At 37.0% G+C, this 23,036-nt stretch overlaps 1 protein-coding gene across 1 annotated transcript; it reads left to right on the top strand.

Moving 5' to 3' along the window:
• Positions 1-3,883: 3,883 nt before the first annotated feature.
• LOC140152243 (uncharacterized) lies at positions 3,884-22,115 on the top strand. The gene is made up of 13 exons (XM_072174545.1): positions 3,884-5,740; positions 6,022-6,319; positions 8,310-8,552; positions 9,792-9,893; positions 11,118-11,245; positions 14,013-14,162; positions 14,430-14,796; positions 17,231-17,400; positions 17,516-17,689; positions 18,500-18,633; positions 19,552-19,814; positions 20,725-20,791; positions 21,087-22,115. Exons 1-13 carry the CDS (start codon positions 3,884-3,886, stop codon positions 21,916-21,918), a joined length of 4,785 nt encoding a protein of 1,594 aa, XP_072030646.1. The 3' UTR covers positions 21,919-22,115.
• The last annotated feature ends 921 nt before the right edge of the window (positions 22,116-23,036 follow it).

Raw genomic sequence — 23,036 nt, 5'->3', positions numbered from 1 at the left:
TAGGCATCATTTTGTGCAAATAGGCGTTTGTGAATTAAAAAAGTTCAATTTGATGCCTTATATGGTCAATATCTCAAAAAATAAGGCCAATATCAAAAAATGAAAAAACGTTTTTGGAATGGAGCCTCAAGATTGAGCTAAAAACAAAATAAAAATATTTTGGAAAGAGTATTTTTTTGTTATGATGTACCTAACAAATATTGCCAAAAACTCACTTTTTGTGATTTTCTTCATAATTGTTGTTTTTACCCCAAATCTGATATATTAAGATTTATTGATGTCTTGCCTTCATAAAAATGTATACTTTTATATGTCTTGCGCGAATAACTACATGCATGTCTGAGAGTACACAGCCTCCTTAAGTAGGTACTACTTAGAAAATGATTCGGTAATAAAGGTCGAATCTATTATGATATTGTGAATGATTTCTCATTATCATAGTATTTTATGTACTTTTCTTTTACTTATTACTTTTTTATACCGTTAAATGACGAGTTATTGTTCTTTTCAAACTTCAGAAAGCTGCCCGTGTTTAAATGGCGGATACTGTACGGAATCGGATGCTTGTATATGCCCACAAGGATTGACTGGAGCCACGTGTGAATATGGTAAGTTTTTATCCTTGTGAAGGCAAAGGACCACTTTTTCCAAAAACAATAACCATTCGAAAACATTTTAATTTTTCAGTTCAAATTGTGGTTTTTCGCTATCGGTACGTCCTAAATAGGGCGACAATGTTGTTTATTCTAATAGCCTATATGCAGAAGTCAACTTATTGCATCCATTTTGCTGGACTATGAAAGCTTCCTGCGAAATAATTCACCTCCAACCTTCTATGTTTTCTTGTGTTCTCACATTAATGGTGCCGATTGTGACAGTTTTTCTGCAGTTTATAAGTTTCTCCTTTTGCTTCCACTTTAAATATCAATATCCGCTCCAGGGCGTGCTGACTTGTAGGGACTCTAACGCTAGTGTAGTCATACTTTTTATGTTGTTGATAAACATCTGTGGTCGAAACTCCTACAGAAGGACTCGTCTTAAGATTTAATATTGATTCGGTTGATCATCCTAACTTGAGGGAAATATTCCGACTCAAGTGCAAGTCCCACTGAAAACAGGATTAATGTCTTTCAAACCATGTTGAACATAAACTCAGCGAGAATTTATTATCATTATTTACCTAGCCATTCGAAGCTTTTATCTCAGTCCAACCATTGCTTGTTTTACAGTGACCGATGTTTGTCCAATTGTTAATGTTACCTTAAGCTTTCCTTCGGATAGTGGTGCTACTATTTCTTGGGCAGTGAAAGAGAAGGCAAACTGTACACACACCAGTGATTATTTCTTTCCAATTGGCTCTACTGTGGTGACATGTGAAGTATCAAATGCCACAATAGCGGCTGCTTGCTCATTCATCGTTACTGTTTTGGGTAAGAGTGATTTTTTAATATACCCATCTGTGTGGTGGCTTCTTATCATGTTTCACAATACAATGACTCATCTGGAACCCATAACATTTTGCTTTAAAGTCTTCATTCAACATCGACATCTAATGGTTAGGAGACTCACGTCGTGGAGGTCGTGGATTCAATTTGAATTTAATTGCCGATTTGAATATAAATGCCAACATCAGTAGGTATTTAAAATTAGGTAAAATTCATAACCCAGGGAGTACTCATCGTGTGGTCCTGTGTACAGAGAGTCCTGCATGCCTACATTTACCTCATGGTCATGAGTATGGTGTTAACCCCCGACTGTCCTGTTCTGTTATTATGGACCCCTTAATGAAAATGAGCCGGTCTCTGCAGGCTTTATTGGGTTTTCCAAAAAAAATCATAACCCTTTTACCAACCTTTTCTCTAGCACCACACTGACCCTAAATGAACACGAAGGCAGGACGCGGCTGTGTAAAAAGGGTAAGGTTTGCGACAATGGCCATGGGGCGTGGAGATTATTTTAATTCTATATACTCCATCAAACGCCACAATCCTTTAGAAAGAACTCTTGGCAAAGGTCTAAACCATGGTACGAGGCATTTCTTCAGCGGTTCACGCTCGCACTGACTCTCGACTTTTGAATGCTACAGTGTGAAGAATATTCTAAAATTATTCAGCTTAAGGTTACGAAAAGAAACGTATAAAACGTATAAAAACGTATAAAAGATGTTTTAACTTGTAGCTGTAGGAGTTGCAGCCACAGTTATATCAGCAATCGAAAAACTATGATGGCGAACCCAAACTACACTAGGGTTAGGGTGAGGGTCTCTAATTCAGTATCATCGATTTGAAAAGATCGCATGGAAAGACAAGTCTGATGAAGGAGAAACATTGTAAATTGTAAGAAAGTTATCTCAGTCTCCACCATACATGTGCGGACAATTCGAGAACAGCAGTGTTGAGAGGAGCTAGTTTCAAATCTCATTGAGTGCAATATGGAAGTATTGGGAATACAAGAACATTTGTGTTCTCTTGAATAAATTCATCAGGAATGTTCCATAAAACTGTATATTTCATATACTATAGTCCGGCTGCCAAACTTTTGCCACAGAAGCTTGTTGTCCATAGTTTTGTTTTTGATGGATATTGCTTCTCAAGACCACCAACTTCAAAAATAAGTTTACTGGACCTCTGTCAGCGCAGCATTGAGCATTGTGAGATGTGGCGGGTCAAAGTTCACACAGAGGACAAAATTCAAACTGCTCAAAATTTGTTGTTGAAAAGGTCCCCAAATTATTCCTCTTGTCATGGCGATCCAGAAAAAGTATACTTTTACCTATCTGTGACATACCCTTCTGGAGTTATAAGCAAAAAGGTCAAAGGTCACGATTTGACCTACACAGGAGTCAAAACCTGAAAAATATTAGTGATGACCTGTTGATAGAGAAATCGTCTGGCAACTCCGTTGCCAAGCTCCGTTGCCAAGCAGCGATCAACATCACATCAACAGTAGCATTGAGGAAGATAGCTGGTAGCTATCGAAACGTCTGCACGTAAGTGTGTTTAACTTGGACTAGTATAATTATGAAAAAATACCCCGGGAAAATACACAGCAAGAGCATCGTACTATTCATGGTCAACCAATATTAGATACGAAAACATACTGAGCAGGACACTGATTACAACATCAGCAACTAGGAACAATGCGGGTTGCATTGGTTGCTCCAAGGTATGTTTATCTGGTTGACATGAGTTAATCTTATCTCTCGTTTACGATTCCCAGATGATTGAGAGTATTCACAACACCTTTGCTAGTATGTGCTCCGATCACAGAATAGTGTTAGCAAGAGTAAGACTCAGTAATTCAAAAGATGTACACCATAGAAATGCGCAGCAGGTTTGAAATCCTTGAAGACATAGCGAAATCAGCCACGGATATGTATAGCAGATTTATCGCCGCCAACAAAAAGCAGCTGCTACGATCATCCCTGTAAAGAAACGATCAAAGAAAGGGCAAACATTTCTCGTGATCCAAGAGTCATAAAGGCAAGAGACCGTATCAGGGAGACGTATGAGGTGTATCAACATGACAACATTCCATCAAAGTCTGAAGTCAGACGATTCTTAACTGGCATCGAGACTTCTGGTTTTCTGCAACATGTCACCGAGCCAACACATATATCCGGACATATCTTGGACCTTGTAATATCAAGACCCGACGACAATTTAATTCACTCCTGCCGTGTTCAAAACTATATTCGCTCGGACCATTTTATGGTAAACTTCCTCATAAACCAAAAGAAACAAAAAAAAAAAAAAAGACTGTAACGTACCGTAATTTTAAGAGCATTGATCATGAGAAATACATAAAAGATGTAAAGAGTGAACTTGGTAATCTCTCTAGTGAGCTTTCACCTGATTTGCTGATTGCAAATTTTAACTCTAAAATGCAAGCTGTATTAGATCACCATGCACCTGAAACAATTAAAACTCGTACAATTAGACCACATTATCCATGGTATAATAGTAGTATTCATGAGCATCGACAGCTTCGCAGAAAATTAGAACGCAAATGGCGAAAGAGTGACTGCTTGGAAGACAAACAAGCGTATATTGATCAGAAGAACTTGGTCAACCAACTTATCGAAAGTGCGAAAGTTGATTATTATAAGGATAAGTTGGAAAATAGTGACACCAAGGGTGTCTTCCAAACAGTTAACTCCCTGCTAAATGCCAAAAACGATAGACGTTTACCAACTGGCGATTCCCTACAAACTGTGTGTACAAATATTGCTGATTACTTCACCAACAAAGTTGTCAAAATCCGTGAAGAACTTGATCATGGTTCTCAAGTTGATCAAAGTGTTGCATTTAACAACGATTATGTAAATACGGTGTGTAGTTTTAGTGAGTTCTCCCAGGTTACTGAGATTGAAGTCTCCATGTTGGTTACTAAATCTCCTTCAAAAACGTGCAAACTTGACAGCATACCCACCTGGTTAATGAAGGAACATTTAGACACTTTCCTCCCGGTTATTACCAATATAATCAATGCATCTCTTACATCAGGAGTGTTCCCCAAGTCTCTTGGCAATGCACTTATTACCCCAATTCTGAAAAAACCATCTTTGGATAGTAATGTCCTGTCAAATTTCAGGCCAGTGTCAAACATAAACTTCATTTCAAAACTAATCGAAAAGGCTGCCACAAATCAACTTAAGCAATATTTTGATGATTATAATCTCATTGATTCACATCAATCTGCTTATTGTAAAAACAAAAGCACTGAGACCGCATTGCTTAAAGTTCGTAGTGATATATTGGATGCTGTGGATAGACAAAATATTGTTTTTGTTGTATTACTTGACCTATCCGCAGCATTCGATACTATCGACCATGACATTTTGATTCATCGTATGAAACTTGGCTTTGGTATATGTGGTAAAGCATTGCAGTGGATAAGTTCTTATCTTAAATGTAGAACTAGCCAGGTTCACATTGATGGTATTTACTCAGATTCCCACGTTTTGGATTATGGAGTGCCGCAAGGCTCTGTTAAGGGCCCATTAGATTTTGTTGTTTACACTACTCCTGTTGGCTCAATCATCCGCAGGCATGAATTAAACTATCACGTGTATGCAGATGACACGCAAATTTATGTGTCATTTGACCCAAATGTTTCGGGTTCATATAAAACTGCTCTTTCAAAACTTGAAAAATGCATCTGTGAGCTGAAAGATTGGATGGGAAACAACAAACTTAAACTAAACCCAGGTAAAACTGAATTTTTCATCGCTGGAACTTATCAGAGTCTGAACAAAATACCACCAGTGACACTCAAAGTCGATAATAACATCATTGTTCCTTCAGATACAGTCCGCAATCTTGGAATTGTTTTTGATAAGCATATGTCCATGACTCCACACATCAACAGTTTAATATCTTCACTAAATTTTCATTTGCGTAACGTAAGACGTATCAGTAGATATCTGGACAAAGAAACCAAACATAGTGTAGTTCGAGCTCTGATTCTATCACGGCTAGACTATGGAAATGCCTTGCTCTATGGTGCGAATGCTAGAGATCTTGACCGCTTGCAATCACTTCAGCATAAAGCTGTCAAGCTGATTCACTCAGTTGGTAGACGTGAAAGCCCATCGCCTCTAATGCATAACCTCCATTGGTTGCCTATCCGTGATAGAATCAAGTTCAAGATTTGCATGTATGTCTATAAATGTTTACAAGGTAATGCCCCCAATATTTATGTGTTTTACTCTCTCATAGAGAAATACCTTCAACTGGTTGTAGGACAAGATCTTCCAAAGACACCACATTACTAAGAGCTCGTGTTGGTAAAAAATGCATCGGTGACAAATCGTTTTGTGTTGCGGCACCTTCATTGTGGAACAGCCTCCCACGTAACATCAGGGAGGCTTCATCACTTCACTCTTTCAAAAAATGCTTAAGTGTCATTTGTATCCAGAATGTTGATATTTTTTGTTTTATTTTTGTTTTTTTTTTTTTTTTCGCTCTGTAAGAAGCGCGTTATAAAAATATTTTGTATGTATGTATGTATGTATAAAAGAGAGGATACAAGAAGGCGAAGAAAAACTTTGACGTTGCGTACAACAAAGTTATCGAGGCAGATCTAAATGGCAAGTTGCAAGAGGTTGTAAGAGCATATGTCAACTCCAAACATGGTGAAAGTTGGAAACTAATCAACGACATCACTGGTAGAAAGGCATGCAGTACAGGTCAGTTGAAAGGAAACACGCAAAGTGAAAGGGTCACCAATTGGTACAATCACTTCAAAGGCCTTAATGGATGTCTTCCTGACATTGATGATGAAGAAGAAGAAATAACACTAATCTTAGATGAGCTTGGTATTAAAATGGGGCCATTTGACAAAAGAAGAATACGAAGAAGCTAAAGCATCTGTGGTTGGTAAAGAGCTTTTTCGTTCACCATAACAACTTACCTTAAATTTCCAAACCAATAAAACTGGATATCTTTATACCTTAAAATACCACAAATTTTGGTCAAACTTAATCTCTTTTGACACATATTTTAAGACGAAAACGAAACAGTGGAATTACTTCGCTACATGAGTCGGGTTTTTTATTTATTTATATTTATTTTGCATGAAATATTAAGATAACATTATTTAAATCAATATTAATTGTGATACTTTGGCCTAAATACATTTGTTTAGCAAGATACGGCTTTCGAAAGGAGTGGATACGGGCAGTTGGCCTATACCCTTGAGTGTGTGATTATTACGTAGTCAATTCATCAGACACGGGTGAATGGGAGATGTCCTCTAACTTTTGCTAATGCTATAAATAAAAATTCCCTTTAAAAGGGAAGGCCAGCGTCAATGCAGAAGAGGTCTTGTAAATAGTTTGGGTCACCGTGAAAGGCATTTTTAGGATCACGCTTACATCCATGTTACATGACAGTTCACCAAACCATCAATGGTGAGAACATGCACACTGAAACAGCAAAACACATTAACTCCTATAACTCCTGTCAACTCTTTAATTCATTACTCCAAATTGTTCTGTATTTTTGTCTTTACTGCTATTTACCCATGCTTATTATAAAAATCAAGAAATACACTGCAGTTGTTAGTTAATTCGCTATGTTAACTCAACTTACATGCACATTTTATTTTAAAATAATTTTATATTATTTCGCAATGTATAGTTTACTATAAAGTAGATAGTGGCAAGCACATGATAAAGGACTGATCATTCACTACAATCTTCACTTTTAAACTGTATTTTTTGAATGTGTTGATTGTTAGTCCGAAACTCCTGCAAAGCTATGGACATGGCATCTTACCTACTCCATTCTGTAGTCTGCATTGTGTGTTTTCTCAGTCTTCAATCATTTTGTTGAATGTAATTTTATGAATCAAATAAAAAGATAGAAATTGGCCTCACTTTAGATATGTGTCATTTTACAGTATTTATCATTTATAAAGTAAGACAATAATTTATTTATTTTCTATAAGTGCATGTCAAAATATGGGATATATTGTTCAATATTATAGCTAGCCCTAAAAACTTTATTTTCAATCGGATTTTTCCGTTGAAAAGACAAAACTGATGTTAAAGATAGCAATAATATCATCAATAACATTTTGAGTCAATTTTATCCATAAAACGATACAGGATAGGATAGATAATTACTTTGACTTCAATGTGGTCCATATAATGAAGATTTTGATTCCACAACATTATTAGATCTGTTATCAACATATCAATTATGCACTCACAGGCAACCAAACATCATGCTATCAGTAGTCCACTGATATGACCTCGTGATCATTCCCCGCTTTGACCATGTCATTTTTTGATATGCTGATTGCTGAACAAGTTTATGTTTATATGTGTAGGCCTAACCTATGATAACTTTTTAAGTCATAATTAATTCAAACATAACTTTGGCAATACTCAATCGTTTTCGTTCGTTGAAACGGCAAAACATACATTCTTTTCCTTGCAAATCGAATTAGCAGACATCAAAAACATTTCCACCACGAGAAGTAAAAAAATAATTCATACCAATAGAAGAAGGCTATAATCTTAGCTAATCTTTAGTGTACACAAACCCCATCTCAGAATTAGGTACCAGCGCCCTATGCGCTGGCGAAAAGAAAACAGGCAAGATATTTGAGTGTCTCGGCCAGAATATTATATCCAAAAGTGTATTTTGCATCAGAGTAACTTTATTAGAAAGAATCAAACGAGTCAAATTCATAATGTTGTGTAACATTTCATAATTTTGTTTATCTCTGCTTTATGTGCAAAATAAAATGAACACATGCTAGCTAATTTCTAAATATTGTTTGACCAATCATGTTAATAGATAATGAGCCACGAAGCCTGAGCTGTCCGCCGAATATTACGAAGTTTGTCCATTCGGATCAAGGAACTGCCGCCGTGTCTTGGCTATTGACCGCGACTGCTAACTCCGATACTGGAATTAAGTACAAGTGCAGCAGATCAAGTGGTTCCAAGTTTCGAATTGGATTAAGAGAAGTGAGTTGTAGTGCGAGTGACGACAGCGGAAACAGCGATAACTGTACGTTTCAAATTAACGTAACGCAAGGTATGTACGTGATATTATATCGTTTGAAAGGTAAACAGTAGTGAAATAATTATTTGTTTTGAAATGAAAAACAAAATGTTGCAGCATCCACTTATTTATCTTGTTGCAATTATCTTCATCATTAACGGAAGGGTCAAATTTTGACATCAAAGTATAAAATAACTAGAGAACCTGCAGCTGCGAGGGCACCCCAGCTGTACGTGAGAGGACCACCAGCATGATAGCGATACAGATTGACTCCCAATGACCCCATATAACATCTGACCATAGATGTCCTTCGCTTGATGACCTTTGATGACCTCAGCCTGATTGAACAAAGTTTGGAATTTGACCCCCTCCGTAATGACCTTTGACCTCGGTTGACCTCAATTTTATTTCGTGCATATATTGCCCTCGTATCAAGTATTCCACCACCAAGTTTGAGCCCGATCGGACAAAGTTTGAAATTTGACCCCTCCGTAATGACCTTTGACCTCCGTTGACCTTAATGATATTTCGTGCATATATTCCCCTTGTGGCAATGATTGCACCCACCAAGTTTGAGCCCGATCGGACAAAATTTGAAATTTGACCCCTCGGTAATGACCTTTGACCTCGGTTGACCTCAATTTTATTTCAGGCATATATTCCCTTTGTATCAAGGGTTCCACCCACCAAATTTGAGCCCGATCGGCGAAACGCATAGCCGGACAGACAGACAGACAGACAGACACACAGAGCTCATTATTTTATTAGTATAGATGTCTCTTACCTCTGCAGATCTGGGTCATAACGTCAACTCGCTTGAAGTTGTAATTTTATTTTGACGTCTATGCTCGAAATTGAAGGGTGCCTGTAAACAAAAGCAAAAGGATAACTAATATTAAATGGCGTTGATATAAAGCATATATATTACACGAGGTACAAAAAGTATCTTTCGAGTCGCAGATGAGTTTAAAAAGTGCAATTTATCACCCGAATGTAAACCTTTGAATTATTATTATTATTATTATTATTATTATTATTATTATTATTATTATTATTATTATTATTATTATTATTATTATTATTATTATTATTATTAGTGTTGCATGTTGGTTTTGTTGTTGTTGCTAAAACACCAGGTTGCGTGAGCACTCCGCACCCTCTGGATACTCTCATGATATAAGACAACTGAAATAGAATACATACATGGATCATGTCCTTCGCAATATGTAAGAAAAAACACATGTTAATCTTTTGCTTTGATATATCACTCAGGTATGTGCCCAAAGGACAGAGTTAATACAGTAAACTGGCCTCGAACCGTCGCAGGAACTGTTGCTCATTCAATCGAGAGGTGCCCAGTCAATACCTTTGGAAGTATGTATATTTCAGGAAGTAATAGATTATCATGATCACAAGTTATTTTCCCCGAGTTAGACAAGGAATGAGTAATAAAATAATTTCCGTAACCAGGATTTGAACTCGCGATCTTTGGGTCTCTAGACCATCGCTCCTGCCAACCGGCTTCTCCAGGAAACATTGAGATATTAGTGTTAATAATACTAGAAAGATGGCGCTACGAGCGTACCATGGTAAAAATTCTCTGAATGAAATAATAGTCATTATACAAATATTAACTGTCTATGAGTGTGATGGTCGAAATAGCCGGAGCCACGAGCCGGAACGGCGAGTGGAATGGAACAATACATCTTTCATCGAGTGATTATATTTCGACCATTACACGAATTTAAGACAGTCAATATTTGTTTTATATCACTCATGCATAAATTCTATTACTAAAATACTATTTAAGGTAGGAAATATATTTTTCTCATCAACATAACACCATGTTTTGCCGTGATATACTTCACATTTTGGGGTTCACCCCATAACTAAATCGGCGAGTCCAAGAGTCAGCGCACGGCTTGGCGCAGGCGCACTACGGCAGAGCACATGATGGTAAAGACTATCACACGGAGAGGGTTATAGTAAAAATGATAAACGGTATTCAACCAATGAACTGTCCAGAATACTAAACTATATTTGTCAAGAGCAATAAGGGCAGTATCATCTAAAATCTAAGCCAATGCTACTTTAAATACACTTTCATTTAATAAAGTCATTTACCATTTCTCCCGCCCAGAAACCGTCTATAATGGCCACTTGTCCGCCTAAATCTTTTTGATATAGATGTTTTTCTAATACCGTAAAATTCCGTCTACAAGCATATATATGCCTCTAAACGAGGTTTTTTTGACACAAGAGACAAGAGGCAGACACTCTCAACAAAAACGTTATTTGAACAACTATATCACTGATAAAGGCGGCTGTACAAACATGTATATTTGTAAGACCAATCTATTGCAATGTTTTTGAGAAGGGTGTTGGCCTTTCATATCTTTCGTTAAAAAAAAAACCCTCGTTAAAAGGCATATATGCTTCTAGACTCAATTCTACGGTATTTTAAGAACCCGGTCAACATTTAAAGTTATTAAAACGTTGTAAAACTGTGGCTACTGCATCATAATTAAAACAAACCAAATAGCATGAATATGTAGTGGTGCTTTTTAACAGTGTGTAACATACTTTTGTGCAAAACAGGGAATATTGCACAATTTTCCAGAAATTGTACATTTGATGCAAACACGGACGATGGTGGAATATGGGATGACGTAGTGGAGAATGATTGTGGAGGTCTACAAATACCAGGAATAGACGATTTATATAATGTTAGTTGAACAATATTTTTCTATTATATTAAGGGATGGGGGTATGAACGTTTGGACAGTATTTATTGTGGGACATTAGAGTACATCAGACATATCGAATTGCATTCTGAATACGAAGAATGTCCTTCTGATATCAACTAATTTTTGAAAGTCGCAATGTAATACATATTTTATGGCAAATGATTAAAATTGATATTTTTGATATTTAACAGTACTCGAAGTAAACTTTATAAATCTGATGATTTATACTTAAAGTGTATGTAGGTGGGATGAAAAGCACCAAAAAATAGGTCTTTTTGGGAAAAAAATCCATATCTTCAATATGAAAGGTCAAAATTTTCAATTGATCGTCGGCTTCTCCTCCCAGCTACATAAACTTTAAGAATATATCATTAGATTTATAAAATTTACTTCGATGACTGTTATATATCAAAAATGTGAAAAATATCAAATTTTAATAATTTGTCATTATACCGTGAATTTCAAAAAATGAAAATTATTTGATATCAGAAAGACATTCTTTGTATTCAGAATGCAATTCGATATGTCTGATGTGCTCTCATGTCCCACAAAAGATACTGTCGAAACGCTCAAAACGCTCATTCCAGATCCCTTAAAGAATTGTTATTTTCTTGTGACAATTTGATTGTGCGAACGGACATATTTGTTTCCTGTCTCAGAACAATGTATTCACACATACGCCTTCAAATGAGATTACACCACTAAATCAGGTCCAACCCTATCTAACTGAATAAATAATAACGACCAGTTTTTCAATCGCTAACCACATCTGGTGCATTTTAATGGAAAAAAGTTTGAAATGAAGGCTGACGTTCCCATATTTTGGTGATAGTTGTGCTCTGTGGATGTTTTTCTTAGCATAAAAAGATGAACAAATATTACAATTCTGACATTTTAGGAAGGTTTTTTTTTGTTCCACGCAACAAATGACGTCACAACATAGAGGCGCTGAGATGTAGGCTTAGGTAATTTTACATCATGTTCAATGCACAATGCTGGTTCTAGGGTAGAATATAGTATAAACCTTTGGCAAAATGGTGTTTTGAAGCCACATTTTAACCATGAGAAAATTACGATTTCTCTTGTACCTTTTAACACACAAAAGAATATTAACTTGATTTAGTGGTGTGATCCAAAATATGTGTCACGTTATCAACGTTCGTCTAATTGGTTCGCTTCACTACCTGTGGTAGACGAGCAACTCATTCCAGAACAAGCAGGTTTCCGTCCTGGCAAGTCAACAACGAGCCAAGTTCTCAACCTTACCCAGCACATTGAGGATGGATTTGAGGAAGGATTGGTAACCGGAGTTGTCAGCAGCCTACGATACCGTCAATCATAGATGTCTCCTCAGCAAAATCCTGGAGCTAACCAAAGATATCCACCTGACGGAGCTCATCGAATGCATGCTTGACAACAGGATGTTCTTTGTTGAGCTTGGAGACAAGAAGAGCCAGTGGCGAAGACTCAGGAACGGACTACCCCAAGGCAGTGTTCTCGCACCTCTCCTTTTCAATATATACACCAATGATCAACCGAGAAGTGAAGACACCCAACGCTTCATATGCAGACGATCTTGGCATCAGTGCACAACACACCGTTGTGGAACAGAGACTCTCCAAAACCCTGGATGAGCTCACGCCATACTTTGAGGAAAACTGCCTCCGTGCCAACCCATCCAAGACACAGGTGTGTGCTTTCCACCTCCGCAACCGTGAACTCTCACTCTCGTGACCTGGTCTGGAACCACACTAGAGCACTGTGAAACACCCGTTTATCTGGAAGTCACTCTCGACCGCACACTCTCATACAAGACCCACATTGAGAAGACAATGAGCAAAGTTTGTTCACGAAACAACATTTTGAACAAGCTCACTGGATCCAGATGGGGAGCTCGACCAGACACTCTCAGATCAACAGCCTTGGCCTTATGCTACTCTAGTGCTGAATATGCCTGCCTAGTGTGGGGAAGATCAAATCATGCCAAGAAGGTGGACCCAGCACTCAACTCATGCTGTCGACTTATCACTGGATGCCTCCGATCAACACCGATCAAAATGCGCCACTTTTGATTTGTATTCTGAGACATTATATATTGTGTTCACGAGAATATCTAATTCCTAAACTTCAGTTGAAACTATTTTCGGTATATACATTAATAGCTACTTCCTCGAAAAATGTTACTCTGACCGTGCTAGTTGCCATCAAGAAACAGAAAAGAAATACACATTCATAGAAAAAAAGGTTTACCAAGAACATTTTTGACCTGTATACGGAACCCTTTCCCAAAATGGTTCTAGAAAAAAATCATTTTCCCGAAAATGGTTCTAATAGAACCAAAAAAGTTCTATCAGCTTTGAAGGTTCTGTAGAGAACCCTTTAAATATTGGTACCTTGACAAACACATATTTCTTTGTAGATCCAAAAAAAGTTGTTAAACCCATAAAAAGGTTCTAATAGAACCAACAAAGCTGATTGAACTATTTTCATTTAGTTCCTTTTAGAACCATTTTGGGGTTCTTTCTAGTTCAATTATGGGAGTGGATTTCGTATACAGGACAAATTAGGTTCTAAGTCGAACCCTTTTTTCTAGGAGTGCGTCCTATATGTCCTGTAATTGAATATCTTGCTTGTAATTATTTAACCTGGTTGTGATCCTTACAGCAACTTGATACAAATTATACTATTATTAAAAAGATTTATTATGCACGTCAATAATATTATAAACGGAATTTTATCCTTAAAGACACCAGTGACTGAAGATAATGCAGAGGAAGTGGCAGACGCACTTTCAAACGCCATTGAAGATTATGTTCAGAACTCAAAGGGAATTAACATTGCAGATGTACAACACGTCTTTGTTAACATTGTTAATGTTGGTTCGCCGTCTCCAAATGTAAGTATCATTTAAAATTGTTCTGGTGTATGCAAACGATGTTCAACTTAGAACCATTAACGTCATTGTTCTGGTGTATGAAAACGATGTTCAACTTAGAACCATTAATGTCATTACTATGACGACTAAGATTTAAATTTGAAGAAATAACCCTGAAGCAAAACAACAGCAGAATCAAAATCGTTCTACTAATTTAATCCAAAGCATCAATATGTTCTTGTTCATTAACATAACATAAACAGAAACGTTCAATTGCATTAAAAACAGGTTACTCAAGGTGTCATCAAAACCGTCGACTCGATTCTCTCTGCCAACATATCATCAAATGACAAGGAATCTGCCAACGCATCATCTGTAATCCTAAATTCGCTTGAAAAACAAGTACAATACACTGTAAAAAAGTATGGGAATTTTAGCTCTGTTAAGCCTAACATTGCTGTTGAGAGTGTCGTCCTAATTGAGACACAAGTTAGAGGTGGTATCGGATTTACAATTAGTCGAGCCGGTGAAGGATTTGACGAAGATAGCAGTCAAAGTTTTGATCCAAATGATGTGAACACAGAGAACCAAATCATTGGAAGTACTACTATTCAGTTGCCAAAGGATGCACTCTTTGAAAACGGAGAAAATAATGGTAAGCAACATACTACCCAGCAAACTCAAAAATGTTTTAAAAACGTATTAAACAAGTTATATTTTGGGTTTGATTTATGTAATAACGTTTTAATAATATTAAATGTCGGGTCATTTAAAGGTCATGAACATGTTTTAAAACGTTTTGTATGAAAACACACTACAACAATATTTTAAAAATGTTTTAAAAATATTATTGTAAACTATTTTTGCAAACATTTTTTTAACGCTTAAATAACATTATTTTAAATTAGTTGCATTATGTTAGCAATAAATGTGTTTTAATGTTATGAATTTTTTTTACCCTTTATATACTCTTTATATACCCCGACATTTAAACGTTTTCTAACATCCTTATATATCCTTTTGCGAATGATGTCAAAAACGTTTTGTGTTTGCTGGGTTAATGTGACAACTTTTCAGCAGCTGAAAAAAGGAAAGTAATAGTTGCCTAAACCATGTAAACTGAATACGTCAATAAACAAAGAAGTTGACATTGTTTGGATCAGGTCGTTCGATTTTTAGGTAGCCTGTGGAGGACTGAAATAATGTATATATTTTAAACCAACTGTTAACCATGTTTGTGTGTTTGCCTCGCGTTTTGTATTTCCTCTCATGAATGGTAAAATATGTATTTTATACGGAAACTGATAACTTATTATCGTTCAATATGCGCAAAGATCTATTATTTCAGTGTTTTAGACTGGTGTTATGTTGATATTAAATTCTTGGTTGATCAACCTTTTAATACCTTGGCTAATTCTATTAATTAAATACACACGCATCCGAACTACACACAGACATTATGAACACACCCCCTTGCCTTCACTACCAGTCACGAACCACACCCACCCGCTCACACCACACCCTATAATATACACATCCAGCACACTTCGCAACGCAGACATATACACATTTTGGTGCTACTATTGTGGATGTTGTATCACCTCAAATGCATATAGCGCAGTAACAATATCTTTTTGTTGAGAACAGGTTATTGGCGAGTTAAAAAATAGGCGAGTTAGAAAAAGGCGAGTTAAAATGGCGAGTTACCCCCTGCAGTGTTTTCCGGAAAGTCCACGCGGCGAGTTAAAATGGCGAGTTACCCCCTGACCCCTGCAGTGTTTTCCGGAAAGTCCACGCGGCGAGTTGTGAATTTCCGGAAAGTCCATGTGGCGAGTTGTGAATTTCCGGAAAGTCCACGCGGCGAGTTGTGTATTTCCGGAAAGTCCACGCGGCGAGTTGTGAATTTCCGGAAAGTCCATGTGGCGAGTTGCGAATTTCCGGAAAGTCCATGTGGCGAGTTGTGAATTTCCGGAAAGTCCAAGATTTTGAACCAAAAATGCAGTTTTGGTCAAAATTCAAAAAATGATTATTTAAACAAATTGATACCATTAATGTATTCTTTGACTCATGTCCGCTCCATATTATACTTTATCATATAAATAGATATCAGCCTTGATTTTAAATACTGCAATCAATAGTTATTACACATACCATTAATACGAATTTGCCTAGGCATTATGTGCTTTGACTTTGGCACATATACAATTTGATTTTTTTTTCTGTGTGTGCAGTATGTCCTAACTAGTTTTTGATGGTAAAAACAAAAGGATTTCAGTATCAGTAGAATGCACAGTGACCACCACTGATGTTGATGAAAATGTATTTGTATGATTTTTTATTTCAAGAGTAGTGAGATATGATTAGGTTTCTTTTATATTAGTGGTTGCTTGTTTATCACATTTTATTTATATTTTTCATGGTACATAAAATAGTTGAATAATCAATCAATTGACTGACTATGTGTTGTGCCCCTTTGTGTTGTGTTTTTTTTTTTAAAGTGTTAAAAAAAGTTATATGACTTTTATTTGTATAACTTTTTCGGATAAATACTAGAAGAAGAGGGCAGCCTATGCACAGGCGAGAGTAGCACTGCCTCTATATCATTGCAAGCCCGAGAGAAATATATGATAAATGGAAACTGATTTTGCTGATTTTGGACTAGCAGCTTTAAAAAAAACCAGTACTTAATACACTGTGACATTTTTAATTCACTGTTGGGACTTCATCATAGTGTTACTGTAACTCGCCACTGGGACTTCATAGTGTTGCTGTAACTCGCCACCGGGACTTCATAGTGTTACTGTAACTCGCCACTGGGACTTCATAGTGTTGCTGTAACTCGCCACCGGGACTTCATAGTGTTACTGTAACTCGCTACTGGGACTTCATAGTGTTGCTGTAACTCGCCACCGGGACTTCATAGTGTTACTGTAACTCGCCACTGGGACTTCATAGTGTTACCCATGGGAATATCTAAAATAGCCTGACTCTGTGGGGGTAACTCGCCTTTTAACTCGCCTTTACCTAACTCGCCCATATTGTAACTCGCCTAAAACATGCTCTCCTTTTTGTTTGTTTTTTCAAAACAGGAACTAAAGTTAGTTGCATTGCATACAACGATAACAAACTCTTCCAATCACAAAAACTGGATGAACTAAACGCTTCCAAGGTTGTGGGTCCAATAATATCAGCTGTTGTCCTTGGAAAAAAGGTTCTCAACTTGAGGAAACCAGTAATTGTAGAGATTGCGCCAACACAGGTATGTTAAGAGGAGAGAAGGAACGATCATTTACTGTCTATGACTGAACATGACATGTTCCAATGATCCAATTGCCCATTGCAGTAACAAAAATACAAATATTTATGGTTTCCAGAGTAATGAGGCTCTACCAGAAGTCGTGCTGAACACGTCCAAATGCGTGTATTGGGATTTTAGCAAGCGTAATGGAATCGGTGATTGGGCAGAAGACGGATGTGAACTGATGAGTGCTAAGTCAGGAAAAATAACATGCCATTGCAACCATCTCACAAACTTTGCAGTGCTTGTGGTAGGTACACAGCCTTCTATTTAAACCAGTCCCTGAAGTATCTTACCGACCTTTACGGTGCTGTGATAAGTACACAGCGTTCTAAGTAAAGCGGTCCCTCATTTACTAGAGTTAGGAAAATACCCTGCCATTTAACCAAACTTAAAAACTTTGCAGTACTTGTGGTGAGTACTGACACAGCCTTCTAACTAGCCCTCAATTATTAGAGTCATGAAATTTGAAAATAACCTGCCATTGCAACCATCTTACAAACTTTGCAGAGCTTGTAGTAAGTACACAACCTTCTAACCAGCCCCTCAATTGTTATTGTCAGGGAAAATAACATAAACATCTTGATATTGTAACCATCTTACAAACTTTTACAGTCCTTGTGGTAAGTACACAGCCTTCTAAGCGGTCCCTTATTTATAAGAGTTAGGAAAAATAAACTGCCATTGGAACAATTTTACATACTTTGCAGTGCTCGTAGTAAGTACACAGCTTTCTTACCAGTCAATCAATTATGAGAGTCAGGCAAAATAACCTGCCATTGCAACCATTGCGGTGCTTATAATAAGTGCACAGCCATTACATGTAACCAACTTGCCCTTTGGGATATCATACATGTCGTAGTAGCCAATGTACCTTTTTGATACATCTCTATGTATACTACATAAGTAAACAACAATAAAGAATACCATGAGAACGACATCGTACCATCACAGATTTTGAATGAAGAACGTTTTGGAGATAACATTATGGTATCCACGAACTGTTTTGCCTTTTACCTGTCAACTTAGAAGCATCTTTTGTCATTTTGTTTTACTATAGGATATCTCAGGTCTGCAAGGTAAAGGTTCGGAACCAGGGACTTTTAACTTCGCTTTGGACATCATAAGCAAAGTTGGTTGTTCTTTCTCAATATTTGGATTGTGTTTGACATTGATGATATTTCTGTGTTGTAGGCAAGTATCTATTGTCATGCTTGGACAAAAAATATCAAAGAACTTGCCCGTATGACATTTGTGGGTAAAACTTAAGAATAGCTGCCATCACCCAATGATCAGGCCTAGCATGTTGTCGTTTAGGATAGTGATTAGGATAGTGATCAGGATTATGTTAAAGGGTTATGGTTATTGATAGCTATGAATAGGGTTAGGTTAGGATAATGGTTTGGGTGGCGATTACTATTCCAAAGTTGCTCTCAATCGCGTAATAGCGATATATGAAAGATTCAGACATTTGCTACAAAACAATCCATTTTGATTTGAAAGAAGTGAATGAACAGAAAGTATTCCCGCATTAGAGTTCGCGCTATACCCTTACAATAATCACACAATGACCCCTAAAATACAAATTTGTAATTGTGAACAAGTAGGCTATATAAAATGCAAAGAAAACTAAAGAAAGACAGCATTATTAGTGAAACCATGGAGGTTGTAGAGAGTCATAGAGATAGATTTAAAGGTTTTACTGTTTCAGTATTATAATAATATGTTTGGGTTTGCACGATATGACCCATGGCGGTGAGAAACCTCATAAATGTGATTACTGCGAAAAGTGATTCACCAGAAAAGAGCACAAGAAGTTCCATGAGAAGATTCAAACTGGACTTGGCTATTTCAAGTGCCGATTCTGCCCTAAGGAGTTTCGAGGCAAGAATGATCATAAACGACACGAGAATTCACACACGTTTGAAACAGTGTACCGTTGTAGCTTCTGCGCCATGGGTTTCTCGTCGTCTACTGGATATTATAGATATAATTATAAAAAGAAGCCTTTGGTATTAACACATTGAGAGTTACTACCTTAAGCTGCTACGGTCTATTAAATAATTATTTCTTTAATGAAAGCAACATTATGTTTCTTAATCACTAATACAGAGGACTTCGCATCAGTCTGCAACGTAAGATTCTCATCCAATTCTGCATCTCAATGTTGGGTTTATACTTTGCCTTCTTACTCGGCATTGACAGCACCGGTTCCGAGATAGGGTGCATCATTGTAGCAGCACTTCTGCACTACTTTGTCTTGACTACGGTACTCTGGATGGGAGTCGAGGCCCGCCATATGTATATTACTTTGGTGACAGACTCGGATAGGGTGGGAAGGAAGTTTTTATTAAAAGCTGGATTTTTTGTTTGGGGTAAGATATAATGAAAATCAAATATATTGACCTGGTGCAGGTTCTTTTGTCTTAAAATTGATAAAGCAACACCCCATTGCATCCCTACACGACACCCCACCCACTCCACACCCACCTATAAGCACACACATAGGGCTACATCACAGACCGATATATCATTTTTAACAGTCTATGTATACATCTCAAAGAGTCCAGACACCACCATGATAGAGTGTCGCTCATGGAGGCAACTTGTACCTCCAGATTAGTTCGACATACGCCCGGCAAACTTCGATTCAAAGTGCATGGTTTTTTAAGCGTGTAACGCGTTGTGCTAAAACGTGCATGTACAAACCTTTGACGCTCTAGATGAAAATCTTTCTTTTCGGATCGTGCCGACAAATACCGGAGGTACTTTACTGTGAGCGACAAACCAAGATGGCGGATGTGCCATAGCGTTACGTATAGTGCACATTTGAGTCGGGAATCTTTGGGTATAATTTCTTTGATACATCCACACATCCGCGCGGGCACGTACACGTATTTTCCCTACAATGCAGGTTGACTGCGTCACGTTTGTACCAATCTAAGGCAATAGAATCAAATTATTACGATCTTTTGATCGACCGTCGATGCTTGGTCGATCCTTATTATTCATGAAATCTATTAATTTACTATTATCATTAATAAATAATAATATATGCCTGTAGTGATATTGTCCAATATGAATTTAGCGTTAATTCTGATTAATTAATAACAAGCATCGAAGCAGCATCGCCGGTCGATCCAGAGATCAAAAATCTGTTTCTGACGCCTAACGATACTTAAAGATATACTTACAGGATACTTAAACACATACACCATATCTCCGAAATAGTAAGTAAAAGAAAATCATATAATATGGTAATGTTTTGTTTCGATGTGTTAACAGGTGCTGGTTTGATACCAGTCGTTGTGGTGCTAGCTATAAAACAAGGCGATTATAGTGCAAATTCATAGTAAGTGGTTTGGGTTTTTATATCGGGTCTTTAGGTGAAATATCTAAAAGCGTCTTCTGGGTAGCAGTTAACTCATGTTCCAAGCATGTAGGCTTCCACTATATACGAGTACTCTACTTCCCCTAAAATTCAACGTAAGAACATAAAAGTCAATTCATAAATAATTTACTAAAACAACTTTTACCCAAATTCTATATATATATTGATAAGCTATTGTATATCACGCAATTCCGTCAATACACATCCTTTTTAAAGGTATTTGCATTCTTTATCTTTATGTGCTTTATCTTTGCAGTTGTTTCATAGCACCGGATTACGGTCTGTTTTTTGGTCTTCTACTTCCTATCGGGCTGGTCATCTTACACAACATAATCACCTTCGGTTTGGTTGCAAGAAAGCTTCTGAGCTCAAGGGCCTATGTTATGAAGTCCGATCTTGAAAATCGCGAAGCTGACGATGAGGAAGTGTTTCAGAAGACCGGAGTGAGAGAGATTTCCCAACGCCTACTAAACGCGTTCGCTGTATCTATACTTCTCGGCATCACATGGGTATTTGGATTCCTTGCTATCGAAGAGGCGCGATTTGCCTTCCAACTACTTTTCTGTATCTGCAACTCGTTCCAAGGAGTTTTGATATTCATTCTATTCTGCTACGCACAAAAAGATGTACGCAAAATCATCTTTGCCAGGTGCTTCTCTGAACCACCTTCTCAACCCAAAGTAAAGCAGATCAAGAAGCCTGCAGCCACTGGAGCTACGTCAGTATCTGGTGATACTCGTCTTACGGGTGAAAGTTATACTGAAGACAACGATACGGTGATTACTAAAATTGACGGAATGACAATGACCGTGTTAGAATCAGAGACGATAGAGAGTCGCGAAGATGATGAGAAGAAAGAACCAAATGGAACGGGTCCAAAAGAACCAGACACTTCAGAAAAATCAGATAAAAAGGGAGAAACCATCTCGAAAGAAAAAGAAGCAGCTAACACGCATCAAAAAGAGGCAGTCACCTCGGATGAAATGGAACCTGCTAGTCCGGATGAAAAACATGGTTTTAACTCAGACCCGGTTACAGAGCAAACCGACGTAAGTGCTAAGTCCGAAACAGATAACGACGCCGACTGAAATAGGCCTGAATGAGGAACCTGAAATATATGGAAAAATAGACGTACCAAATGTCTATAATAAGAATATTATAAAAATATAAGTAGGTAATTAGATATTATAATTAATTGCTTGTATAAAGAGTAGGCTATAAGTAAACTGTATATTAGTGCACGTCTGTATTTATTTTGCAAAACAAAAAGTAAAACATACCAAATCTAGGAGCCCTTCGTTTTAGCAATTACTATTTCAGAAAATGATCATCTACACCAGGCATAAAAAGAAACTCGTCAGTTATATTCATCCTTGCTGTTCAATAACTTGATAATTTGGGATTATTCTGAAATATACATTTTGTTAATTGGACTTTGCTTTCTCATTTGACACCCTGTTCGTGAAAAACGAACAAGAATTGACCAAGATATGCGCCTCCAAAGCCTCAAACCCCCAAAATTGCATTTTCAACGATTTTCAATGGGAACGCATCGTTGTATTGCACACAAGCACCACGGGCCAATCAATAAAGCACATAGTGTAACAGGCACAATTGAATCGTTAAAATTGCAACTTTTCATGTTGGGGTTTGAGAGTATGGAGCATATATTGGTCAATTCTTGCTCAATATTCACGAACAGGGTGTCAAATGAGAAAGAAAAGTCCAATTAACAAAATGTATATTTCAGAATAATCCAAAATTATCAAGTTATTGAACAGCAAGGATGAATATAACTGACGAGTTTCTTTTTGTGCCTGGTGTATATGAAAACAGCTAGCTATAATGTATATAAATAGAGCAGACTCCAAAAAAATTTCTTAAAACGTTATAAACATGTAAAAAAGTGTTGTTTTTATTCCAAACGTTTTAATAGCATTTAAATATCGGGTTATATAAATGATAAAGGAAAAGAAAAAGAAAACCTTTTTAATTAAAAGGTTTTAAATGAAAAAAAAACCCATTTTTTCAACTCTGAAATATCATATTAGAATGTTTTTCATCAAGTTTTCAAAACTTATTACAACGCTTTATATAACCAGGGATAACCCGTCAATAAAACGTGTTTTTTTTGTAAAACGTTTTGTGTTTGCTAGGTATATACGTATTAGGTTTCTTATGGCTCTGACATATTTAAAGAGGTTAT

This window comes from Amphiura filiformis, chromosome 5, assembly GCF_039555335.1.
Source record: "Amphiura filiformis chromosome 5, Afil_fr2py, whole genome shotgun sequence".
NCBI classification, from domain to species: Eukaryota; Metazoa; Echinodermata; class Ophiuroidea; order Amphilepidida; family Amphiuridae; genus Amphiura; species Amphiura filiformis.
Note: the sequence above shows the minus strand (reverse complement) of the source record. Positions and strands in the feature narration are given on the sequence as shown.

Bases quoted from the DNA above. Each gene is read 5' to 3' on its own strand.
- LOC140152243 (XM_072174545.1), top strand. From the start codon at position 3,884: ATGCAAGCTGTATTAGATCACCATGCACCTGAAACAATTAAAACTCGT. The intron at 14,163-14,429 runs GTAAGTATCATT...CATTAAAAACAG, and splicing joins TTGGTTCGCCGTCTCCAAAT to GTTACTCAAGGTGTCATCAA. The intron at 19,815-20,724 runs GTAAGATATAAT...ATGTGTTAACAG, and splicing joins AGCTGGATTTTTTGTTTGGG to GTGCTGGTTTGATACCAGTC.